We start from the raw sequence: 11,783 nt of genomic DNA on the forward strand, positions 1-11,783 counted from the left end.
TTTTTCTTTCCAAGGTTGAGCCGCCTCTCGTTTTAGTCTCCAACGTAAAATCTCTTCCAAATTTTCTAGTGCAATTTGGAAGAGGAACATACCATCCAGTCGTGGACTTGATAGGAGGATTTCATCGAAGAAAGTTCGTAGGGAATCAACAAGAGCTAATCCGTTTATACCGGATTAGTTGGAGTCCAGTGATTTAATTCACAAAGGTATAATTCTTTAAACATCCTATGCATGTTTAATTCCTGAAAACCATACGAGTGTCCAAAAGAATTATTTTGTTTTCAAAATAAAATAAAAATTTTAAACTTCCGCTGCGTTTGGGCACGTAGAAAACCGAGATCCAACATTCTCTTCCTCCCTCTCCTGGTACCTTTTGTCATCTTCTCTTATGCCTTTGAGCCTACTATAAATCTACATATTTTTGAGCTCGAACCAGGAGTTCATCATGATTATACAAGGGATTTTTACCAAGGATTTGAACAACCCGACGTCCTGAAGACTTTGGGTAAAGGCGTTGACCAAGACATTCGAGGTGACAGAAGGCACTTCAATGGAACCATGTTAAATCTTCAAATGAACTCCCTCATGGATTAGTTGTCCTGTTGTTTTACGACGAAAAAACTTGAAGTTTTTTGGTATCTTTTCCTACTGGTGAACTGTGAAGAAAGGCCGAGATAAAGTCCTCAAAATTCTCCATATAGCTCGAATTAAGTGTTTAAACCATAGTTGCGCCGATCTTACCATGTTGTTTAAAAAAACTATACATTTGATGACATCTAAGTATCGATATAATAAGGATGCACTCTCAAATCTTACCAAGTTCTCCTCGAGATTAGTACTACCATCATATTCCCTGACGCCAGGTTGCCGAAAATTTTGTGACATATCTTCGTCCAAGATTTTTTGTATAAAAGGGCTCTCCTTGCGATGAGCGGGGGCCCTCCCTCCCACCTGTTGCCTCAACAATTGTACTTTTTCCACATTTTTTATTGAAAATTCGGGTGGGTGGAGGAACATTTTCCACCATCTCTGAAGGGCTTCAGACGAGATTGTTGTGCTTGATTCTCCTTCGTTGCCTTCTTTAATGTTTGAGTGATGAAGTGAGCTAAGTCTTCCAAGTTCATCTGCCTTACAATTCTCTTCGATGGCGACTCATTTTGTTGTTCTAACCTTGAACTAGCAGTGTGACCTCCAATGGCCTCTTCCCCTTCATCCTGTCATCCCTTCCAAAGATTGCGCTAGCTGATACTCCAAGGAAATATGGCGTGTATATATTCTAATGATCACAAAAGAGAATTTTTCTAATCAGGCCACGTGGTCGCTAGATTCTGGAGCTCAGACAACGTACTCGCTTGATATCAAAAGAATGAACGTTAAACGAGGGCCAGAGAGGTGCTCCGACGTGTTCTCTCTGACGCTCAAATCAAACTTTGTTTCAAATATGTTTTGAAAAATGAACACAAGATACAATACCCTTAAATGAAATTCAAACCTACCTGATATTTATAGAAGTGAGTCACCAAAAGCCAAAGGGTAGGTGGTTACGACAGTATGGAGGGATGGAGCAGTCACTTGCCCGACCTCGGTAGGGACGCCTACCCTTGGCATTAATCACTTTTTCTTTACACTTAATGTAAATGACTTAAGGATTTTTCGTTATTTGGATGGCAATAGTACTAGGAGCAAGTTTACATCCTATCCTTTATTAGTATACCGTTATCTTAAGCAAAATCTCCTTCAACTCACTGGCGCCTCCGTCCTTCTCAGAGATTCAGTCGATCTCTTTTTCCTACATCGATCGATCTCTGAGCTCCACCTATATGTGCACCCTTGATACTCCGACATCATACCTTCTTCAACCCGGTGAGCTTCTATCTCCTTCCTCTTTTATTGTGTGGCGCCCTCCAAACCTCCTTGACTTTTACTTTTTGTCACACCCTTTTCTCAGCTCGGTATCCGACCTAAAGCTTCTTGATCTCGAGTTGAGCCCTACAGACCCCCAATGGGCTTTATGGATCCGGATTTCCTGGGCCCATACTTTTGGTCTTGAGACTGTTGGGCTTGACCGACCTTATCCAAGGCTCATGAGGCATTGGCTAACCTGCCACATCTAATGTGAATCATCTCACACAAACATTTGCGAATAAAGGTTTAACTCAAGACGAAATGGTTGCACTTTCTGGTAAATTTTCTTAACTACCCCACCACACTTTTGTCTGTTCTACCAGTAATTAACTCACAGTATATATATCGCGCACATGATAGGCTAGTCCCATTTCACGTCATTTAGCAACAGAGTCTACAACTTCAAGTCGACTACTAGCCAAGATCCGACCTTGGAGATTAAGCAAACCAGTTGAAGGCAGCATGCCCACGGGGCAGCACAAATCCTCATCTGGTGGTGCCCATGGACCCTTTCAGCCTGGCTACGAGTTATGTGAGCTACTATGAAGGAGTTTTGGTGAGTGAGGCCTTATCACCTCGGATCAACTGTTGCTTACACGACAAACATAAAACAAAGTGGTCCTAAACTCTCAAAATTTGTTAGGTTGGCAGAGAAAATTCAGTAACGCGATGGTGCATATGGGGGAGATTGGTGTGTTGACTGGGTAATAACACAGGTGAGATTCGTGGACTGTAAAAAGATCAGCAGTCGAAGAGAAGCAAATGGTTTGAACTTGGAAGGATTTCTGAAGATGAACTGTTTTTGCCTTTTTGTTATCTCCAAGTAATTTGGATAGCGTGGAGTTATATATTCAGGTTCTCGTCAAGGAATATTTTAAAATAATTACGAAGGGTAAGTTTGCATTATAGTCTTCAAAGCTATGGATTTCAGAACTATGATTTTCGAGTCCTGAATCCAATCTATCCACGTGCAATCTAATGATCATGAAGGAAGCATATGCATCACGCCCAGCTATGATATATTTCCTATAACCATAATCGAATGGAGCCTTTTCCATCGTTTATCTAATTTTGAATAAAACAGATAATAAAAAAAAAGGCAGAGTTTCATGAATAAAACGTCAAGTTAATCAAAATGGTCGATTCCAAAACTTTTCTAACGCACGACCGCAAGGGAAAGCTAATAAAATAACGATAAAATAATTCCTTCATGTGGTTAACTCCATGATGGCACTGACGATGTCTCCACGGTGAGTCTTGAGAGCTTTAACAGCCTTGGCTTTGGATACCCCAGCCTGTGTCATCACCAAATCAACATCACGAGCTTCGACTCCTGTCTCATCAACCTCCTCTTCTTCCTCATCTGCCTGTGCATTTGCAGCCGTAGCAGCTATTTCTGATTTCGCCATCACCGAACTCATATACGGCATCCTAAATTGCTGTGCAGCCTGCGTCTGTAGTTGAGAGCTCAAATCCTCTATCTTGGCTTCTCCAAATATGATGTAAGTTTCGGAATTGGGGTTCTTAAAGACATCCGGGTTAGAGATGAAAAACATAATCTGCGATACAGACGGATCCATCAACCAAAATTCACAAAAAATAAACAGCAAATTGGGAGAAAATTGAAATGGGAATGTGTGTACATTTTTGGTTCTCTTGATAGTCACCCTGCTTACTCCTGGAACGGGCTTCATTCCAAGTTTCAACATGGCCTTGCGACTCTTCTTCTCACTTCTGCTCTGCTTGGAACTTCCGTTCGAATCTGTTTAATTTTCCAACCAAAAGAAATAACCTCCATAACTCGGTATCTTGATTTGAAACCCACCATATCGGTAACAGGACTATAGCAACAGAGCACCATGTACAAAAAAAAATCATTCATAAACACTCGTAGAAGCCACACTTAAGACATGATGAAGCACAAATCGAGCAAGATCCTAAGAGAGTGATTCTCTATTATACAAACATCTGAGTGACACGGAACTTGATCAACCAGATGCTTAAAAGAATATCAAAGACTTACCAATGCCAACCATATCGATAAACTAATCGAAAACTACGTCTAATAGCAGAACAATTAGCATATAATGTGAAGTATTTGGAATCCAGAAACAAATAGCATAATCTAAATGGATAATGTTTCGTGAAGAATTCCCATAAAGTACAGAAAAATTTCTCAATAGCTGAACGTTTTACATTACAATGAGTGACCACTAATCCTATTACCCAGTAAGAAAAATACAATTCATGAATTTTATGCAGCCCGTAACATAAAATCCAGCATAAAATAAAAATTTACGTTCAAAAAGACATATTCCCCTCCTTAATCTTAATCACACTATACTTTCTAGATTACAGAAAACCAGAGAAAAACCAATACGACACAAATAATTCAATATGAGAATAAAATTCGATAATTTTTAATTTTTTTTTTAAAAAAAAAGAACCTGGGGAGCCATCTTTATCGTCATCTTCATCGTCGGAATCCTCAGTTTCATCTTCATGGTCATCATCTTCCTTCACATCTTCCACCAGAGGCTCATCCTTCATAAAAACAGATAAGGTTTGGTCCCAATTAACAAAACCCAAAATACACGTAGAATTTTTTCGATGAAAATCTCATAGAAGTACCTGTATCTTTTTATGGGCTTCAGTTTCTTCAACGACTGGACCTGGCATGGCGGCTTCTTGAACGGGGGTTTTGGTACTGTGAAAGTAGTGAAAGATAACGTGACTGAGAGCGTGGAGAAGGTGAATGAATATAAAGTTTGATTCTTTCTAGGGCTCTCCGTGTCAGCATTAGTTTGGGCTTCCGTTTCTTAGCCCAATTCCGAGATGTTACCCATTCGACCCATTTGAATTGCTTCGAGGAAAAATTATAATGATAAAACAGGAACATATANGTATGATTCGGTGGAATGTTTTGGAAAAGTGTATTTTTGAGATATTAATTTTAGGGAGAACAACAAATGTTTACTTGATTATTTGGGGTGAATATATGATCTCTCAGGGAGTTTATACATTCAATATATATGTTGAGAGATTTCGATCTTGATCTTAAGGTAAAAATCCAACGGTCCCAAATAATTTAGAGTCAACAGTCTACATGATAATGTGTGGACCCCACACCTTATAATCCATTATTAGAGATGTAAATAATCCGAATCGAACAGTATTGGGCTCGAACTCGATTCATTTAAGGTATATATAGGCTCGAGCTCGGCTCATTTTAAAATTATTAAGTTTTTTGAATAGCTCGAACTCGGCTCGTTAAGCAACTCATTTTCGATCTCGTCGAACAATTTTAGCTAAAATGTCAACTAAGATATGAGAATTTAAGAGGTATGCTTATCATTAATAGCATTTAAACAAGCAGAGTTCGAGTTCGCGAACATGCTCACAAGCTTACGAGCCGAATACCCTTAAGCTCGAGTTCGGTTCGATATAATTGTCGAGCTCGGCTCAACAAGCTTAACGAACGATCTCGAGCAAACTTATTACCGAGTCATTTCTGAATACCTCGCAAGCGACTTGGTTCATTTTACATCCTTACAATTGAGGTTGCCGATACTACAAGCAAGGCATTGTCATAGCTGTAGCATCGGATTACTCTATATGATAATGGATTCCTTAGAAAAATGATTATCCCAACACCTAACTTTGGTAACACTTCCACTATTCTCATCAGTCTTGATCCTTGAACGAACACTTGCAGATGAACCTCTATTAAAATATGAGAGACTCGTAATAGAAGTGAGGAAAATAATGCCTAAAGGATGTGTATGTATTTTACATGTCATGAATGATATATAAAAAGTAGTTGTTAGTGATTTGTTGTTTTCATTTGAGTAATTTTTTAAACTAGTGAATTTAGACTTCTAACATTTGCTGTCTCTCACTCAAGAACACTTGACAAAATAAATGTCAGGCCTATCCTGAAGCATCACCTCTGGTTTTACTCAAATATCTACATCTCTTCAAACTGGAGGAACACAAAATCAAATGAAACATGTCAAATAAACAGTGGCTTATATAAGGTGTAATAATAACTCAGCATGATTGACGTTTGCACTGAATAAGAACAGCCAGTAATAGTTACTGGCTTACTGCTTACTACAAATTGCAATTCCATGATAAATATATACACACACACATAGCAGTAACCTATGCAAAAGTATTATCCCATGCGAGCAAACTCTTGTAGAGGCATGGCCATCCATAAAATCAATGGCAAAATGAGGCACTTCCCAGCACTTTCTGGTTTTTCCGGTTCAGTTCCCGTGTTCATATTTCACTTCATGTAGTCGTCACGGCTTGCCTCTTCGACGTCCTCAAGTTGTTCCAAGCTTCGTTATTAAAAGCATGGCAATGACCAGATGATCCAGTCCACATTTCACAAGGAGCAGACGAATCACAAACATAACAATAGCACTGCACCAAACAAAACCAAGAATGCAATCACATATTCTTACCACCTTAAATTATTGAAAACACACCTGTCAAGAAACTTGGGATGAAAACAAATTAAAGTTACCACTAACCAGTTTACAGCAAGTGTCATGTGGAGTAATCAGAAACGGATGTTTTGCACAGGCGTGTCTCGGATGGGGATAATCCCTACATGCCACCTATACATTAAGATCAAATATGCTTTAGGAAAATATGCTTTAGGAAAATATGCCACTAAAACAAAGGACAACGAGTTGGTTTCAAAAAGGCATAACAGATATAAATCGAGAAACGCTTACTACTAGATATCACAAATCCTAAGCAGCCACAATACTACAACTACTGCTACGGATAGTATGTATCCAAAGCATCAAGACCACAAAAAGGCTTAAAGCAAGTGCTTTGAATATTGCTTCAGCAAACTGTTTTTCAATCAGAATCATTAATTACATACAACTCTATTCCGCAGCATTTCTCAGTTTTCACCCAAATAAACTAAATTATCAATCAACCAAGGGGAAAAACATAACTATTTGTTGTAGAACATGAGTCAGTAGTCATATTACTATATGTATATGTTAGATTTTAGTGTTCACGATTCACACCACACTCAACTCGATCGAATGGAAACAAGCATTCTTTCATGCAAGACAAGAAATGCACACGAGGATTACGTGGTTCGGCGGTGAAACGCCTACGTCCACGGGAGAACACGCCAATCACTTGTTATTAATCAACTCAACAATCGAGAGTTACAATTGCAAGAAACAATAGCCAAGAAGTTGAATTTCAAAATGAAAGTTCTCTTCTCTCAAATGTTCTCAATCTTCTCAATGCTATCCATGCACCCTCTTGGCTTCTTTTTTCTCATGGAGTTGTCTTTCGCCCTATATGTATATTCCCATATATCTGACTACACCAGGTTTCTCTCAACTGATTCCTCCCAAGTCCACTTTTGTCATCCAACTGAATACTTTTTCCCCAAGCTTATTGCTAACTGATTTCGGTTATGGCTACTAACCATCATTAGCTTCCCCTTGGTGTATTTCAACGGCTACTAACCTTGGGAGTCACCACCAGTTCCAACAGTATACGAGCGCACAGAGGCAGATACATTCATTATTAACAAATAAGAAATAACAAAATCCATGAAAACCTGCTTCACATCATCCGAAAAAAGGCGAACCCATTGGCAAAATTTCCAACTATTAATGTTTAAACTTCGTAACAACATTAATAAAATGAAGGATAACCTGTCCTTTTTCGGCAACTACACGGACATCGGGAGAGGCAGCATCATCCAGATCCTCAGAAATACCTAGTTTCAAGATATCCAACTCATCGTTGTGATCGAATTCAAGGATAAAACACTCTTCTTTTTTCTCGATTTCCTTAAGTTGGCCCCGATTTTTCAGGCAAAAAATGGGCTTCAAAGGAGTGTCCTTTTCATCAGGCGCAGGGTAAGAATCATCGATTTCGATGATTTCTCGTTCTTTTTCCACCATCGGAGAGGTTCTCTGTACCTTGGGTGATTTTACAGAGCCCTTTTTGTAGTGTATTTCATGGAGAAGACGAGGGGTTTTAGTGTTGATTCTTGCAAAAAAGAAGACGTTTGCCGTATGATTTTTCAAATTTCAAAGCGAGTGGGAAATTGCGAGAACGATTGTACAGATTAGACACGGGCCGGGCTGATTCGATTGAGCCCAAGTGAGTAGCTAGTCAAATTAAATTAAATATTTAAAAAAAATTTAATAGGATTTACAGTGTTTCAATTATTTTTTTCAACAACATAACTCATATAATTAACTTTTAAAAAAAAGTAGTCATCACAATTGTTTAAGGGTAAATTGTAAATAAATCCCTAACACCCAACTCAAATTTATTCTAACTCCCTACACCTAAAAATATTTGCTTAAACTCCCTAAAAGTTTAAAAAAGACATAAATATTCATTGTTCCATATTTTAATTTAATTGATCCTCCGCGTTTTCGAAATGCTATCAGAGCTGTAGGTTAATTTATTTCAAACACATTATTTATTATTATAAAGAAACGAAATGTTTGAGGAGGAGAATTTCGCAAATTATGAATCCGAACTTAGGTTCGAGAAAAATAATTTATAAGGATTATTCCAATATTTTGGAATATATACATGAACATCTAACTATTGTTAGATATCCAGAGCAGAAAGGGAATCCTCAGCACCCTCGGGTAAACTGATGATTCAATCTAATAAGTTTATGGAAATAATACCAGATTCCTCTAAACTCTCTTTAGATCTTAGAGAAATTCAGAAGACAATATAAAATTATGGCAACATGCTATACTTTGTACCGTTACGAGTAGATAAAATCCTTGAAAACCAGGAAGAAATTCTTGGAATATTAAAGGATATTCAAACAAGAATTCAGAAACTAGAACAGCAACCCGGTTCTAGTAAAAGAACTTCAGGAGGATGGTTACCACCATCATTTGGTACTGAACCTTTGTTACATCAACAAGGGAAAGCCAGAGTGGTGTCAAAACCTCTGACTGAAGAAGAAAAGATGATCAATCTAATTAAGTCTGTCTCAGAAAAGAAATTAATCTGATGACAACTTTAGAAATGATTGGTCTAGATGATCTACAAGAGTTTGCAGAATCTTTCGCAAATCTCAAAGTTGTAGATCTAAAGATGAACACATCAGGAGGTGAAACACCTGCTATAACTTGGTCATCTTCTCGGGAACCACCAAGGGAAAGTGTGGGATCTCAAAATATACACATGAGAGAATCTCAAACTGATTTCCATACTGGTGGAGGATCACACCCTGCGGGGACAAGGACAAGGAGAAATCAAATTCCCTTGCACCAAACACCCTATGGGAACACTGTTTTAGATCCTATACATCCTTACGGGGTTAAGCTTAACCTTGATGTATTAGATTTCAAAAACAGAGAAGAACTCATAGACGATTGGACATCTGCTATGAGAATTGCAGCAGGAACACTTGATCTCAACAGAGAAGGATTCATTAAACTCCTAGAAATGAGTCTTATGGGATCAGTGAAAATTGCTTGGGACATGACTTCGGTGGAAACCAAAGAATCAGTCCTAGCAGGAGAGAATCTCTAAGCGAGATAGCCGGAAGAATGACTATCCTTTTTAAAGCTCAGTTTATAGGAGTAGATTATTTTAATACTCAAGCTCTGTATAGTCTTGAATTACATGACATCTGTTTAGTAGATGAATACATTATGTTATTCACTAAATATATATGGAATTCAGGAGTCAAAGAAGATATAGCCATGCAGCTTTTCTTCACAAAAATGCCAAGTCCTTGGAGAGAAATGCTCATAAGGGAGTATGCACTGGAAATCCAGATACATTGGCACGAAGAGCCTCTTTCTTTAAATGAAAATTGGCGGAAAGGTACCATATGGCAGCATTACAAAAGAATTACAAACGCTTAAGGGGTATTAATAAACGTACCCCTTTGTGTTGTAAAGAAAATGATATTCCAACAATTACTGGAAGTAAACCACAAAAGCATAAAAGGAAAAGTTTCAGGACTCATCCTTATGCTAGAAGTGGAAGAAGTTCTTGGAAACCAAGAACAGTATGGTCTAGACAGAAAGCCAGATCTTACAAATCTGGACAAAGAAGTGGACCATCGAGAAGTAGGATATCTTCTCAGGCATCGAGTACATCTCGAAGCACAGGAAGAACACCTACAAAGAAAACTTTCCGAAGAGCTCATACACGAACTAATGAAAGCTTTAAGGATTGTAATTGCTGGACATGTGGAGCAAGAGGTCATATCTCGACTAACTGTCCAGAAAATGAAAAAAGATGTATTAAACGCTTCTATCCAACTCCGGATATTGAAGAAGCAGTTTATTACCAAGATCTTATTCAGGTATACCGATTTGAGGACATTGCCTAAGATAAAAGTATATATGAAGAAGAAGAAGTTTTAAGCCAGGGAGAATCTGATGGAACTGAATCGGAATCTGACTAAAGACGAGGTGTTTCGACATGAAACACATGAGGATTTGTCTGGGTTCTTTAGCCAGACAACAATATCTCATAACATGGTCCAAAGGATCATGAAAGAAAATCCTAGTCTACAGAGATATCAAAGATTCTCTGCAGGACGGGTAGAAAAGTTCTTAGGAAATCTTGGCCTAAGAAACAGAAAGCATCATCTGATCTATAAAGTTTCCAGAAGGGAAATGACAATCCCAATGGAACTTACTGGAAATAGAATGGAGATGCAATTAATTCCTTCTGAAGAAATTAAGAAGGAATTACAAAAACTCAAGATCGAAGTAGCAAGGACTATGTCCTGGATTCATATTGGAGCAATCCAGATTATGATAAAAGCTACTTTCAAAGAAGGTATAGATTCACCCATTGATATTGCTATATGCGATAAAAGAATGGGAAACTTCAAGATTCAGTGCTGGGAACTATCTCATGAAATCTCTGTGCAGGAAAAATTGTAGGAGTTATCTATCCAAGGATAGCCTACAACTTGGCAGATCGAGATTTTAGCCGAGCCTTGACATTACATCAAAATTTCAAGGAAAAAAGGCTGATAAAGGAAGGTAATAGACCATATTCTATTACTTATCAGATTTCATATGCTCTATCTAATACACATCATTCAGAATTGTTTATTAGAAATGAGTTCATTGAAATACCTGAGATATTTGGAAAAGTTGCTCAGGCAATTTATCCAGGACGAATTGAGTTTCCAGTAATACAGGAAACAGACATCCAAATACAAAACAAATCGATTTTACAAAGGAATCAAAGTCTTAGATTGGAATCCAGAAGACTATCTTTCCAAGGAGATAAGATTACAAGCTACAGATGGGAAAAAACCTCTGTCCAAGAAACCCAACAGGAGCTAAAAAGTTTTTCAACAATAGGAAAGCTTAGATGCCCAGATGGGTGGAAGGAGGTCGAAATAGTATTTGATATTACGAAACAAAGGAATCAATTTCCTTGTAATACCATCTGCTATTTAGAACAACCTATGATAGGAACTTACCAAGGAATGATCCAAGTTGGAGAATTGGAAGTTCATATCACAGGGATTACGGGAAAAGAACCAGATCAATTGGTTCTTGGACTAGAGTTTCTTGAGGAACATAAACCTTGGAGACGTCTAGAATATGGAATGGAGTTTATGGCAGAAGATAAGATGTGGAAAATCCAATGACCACAAGTCCATTCTCCATATACATTCCAGTAGGAATGTTATATGAACAATATAAGGCAGAATATTTTGCTGCTTATATTGATTCAGGGGCTGGAATCTCTACAGCAAAACGAGGCGTTTTTTCAAATAATTTGGAAGAAGAATTACCAAAGATTGCTGGAAGAGATTTTTCCAGAAGAATCTTAATCTTATGGAAAGGGATTAAGATGACTGAAATCAT

General features: G+C 37.9%; 2 protein-coding genes and 1 long non-coding RNA gene across 4 annotated transcripts; 1 reads left to right on the forward strand and 2 right to left on the reverse strand.

Annotated features, from left to right (window-relative positions):
* Nucleotides 1-1,780: 1,780 nt before the first annotated feature.
* On the forward strand, nt 1,781-3,097 carry LOC140989311 (uncharacterized). The gene is made up of 2 exons (XR_012177473.1): nt 1,781-2,182; nt 2,266-3,097. It is a non-coding gene; the product is annotated as an uncharacterized lncRNA (long non-coding RNA).
* LOC140989310 (nascent polypeptide-associated complex subunit alpha-like protein 2) lies at nt 2,912-4,688 on the reverse strand. Its single transcript, XM_073458488.1, has 4 exons — nt 4,537-4,688; nt 4,353-4,449; nt 3,549-3,667; nt 2,912-3,464 (listed from the first exon to the last, which is right to left on the reverse strand). The coding sequence occupies exons 1-4, from the start codon at nt 4,582-4,584 to the stop codon at nt 3,114-3,116; spliced, it is 615 nt and encodes a 204-aa protein (XP_073314589.1). The 5' UTR covers nt 4,585-4,688; the 3' UTR covers nt 2,912-3,113.
* Nucleotides 4,689-5,925: 1,237 nt separating this feature from the next.
* LOC140990585 (uncharacterized) lies at nt 5,926-8,033 on the reverse strand. 2 transcript variants are annotated; one of them, XM_073460343.1, is made up of 3 exons: nt 7,608-8,033; nt 6,447-6,533; nt 5,926-6,336 (listed from the first exon to the last, which is right to left on the reverse strand). In XM_073460343.1, exons 1-3 carry the CDS (start codon nt 7,857-7,859, stop codon nt 6,202-6,204), a joined length of 474 nt encoding a protein of 157 aa, XP_073316444.1. In that variant the 5' UTR covers nt 7,860-8,033; the 3' UTR covers nt 5,926-6,201. The 2 variants fall into 2 exon arrangements, with proteins under 2 accessions (XP_073316444.1, XP_073316445.1); XM_073460344.1 differs by lacking the exon at nt 6,447-6,533.
* Nucleotides 8,034-11,783: the final 3,750 nt, after the last annotated feature.

The sequence above is a fragment of the Primulina huaijiensis genome, chromosome 12, assembly GCF_012295235.1.
Source record: "Primulina huaijiensis isolate GDHJ02 chromosome 12, ASM1229523v2, whole genome shotgun sequence".
NCBI classification, from domain to species: Eukaryota; Viridiplantae; Streptophyta; class Magnoliopsida; order Lamiales; family Gesneriaceae; genus Primulina; species Primulina huaijiensis.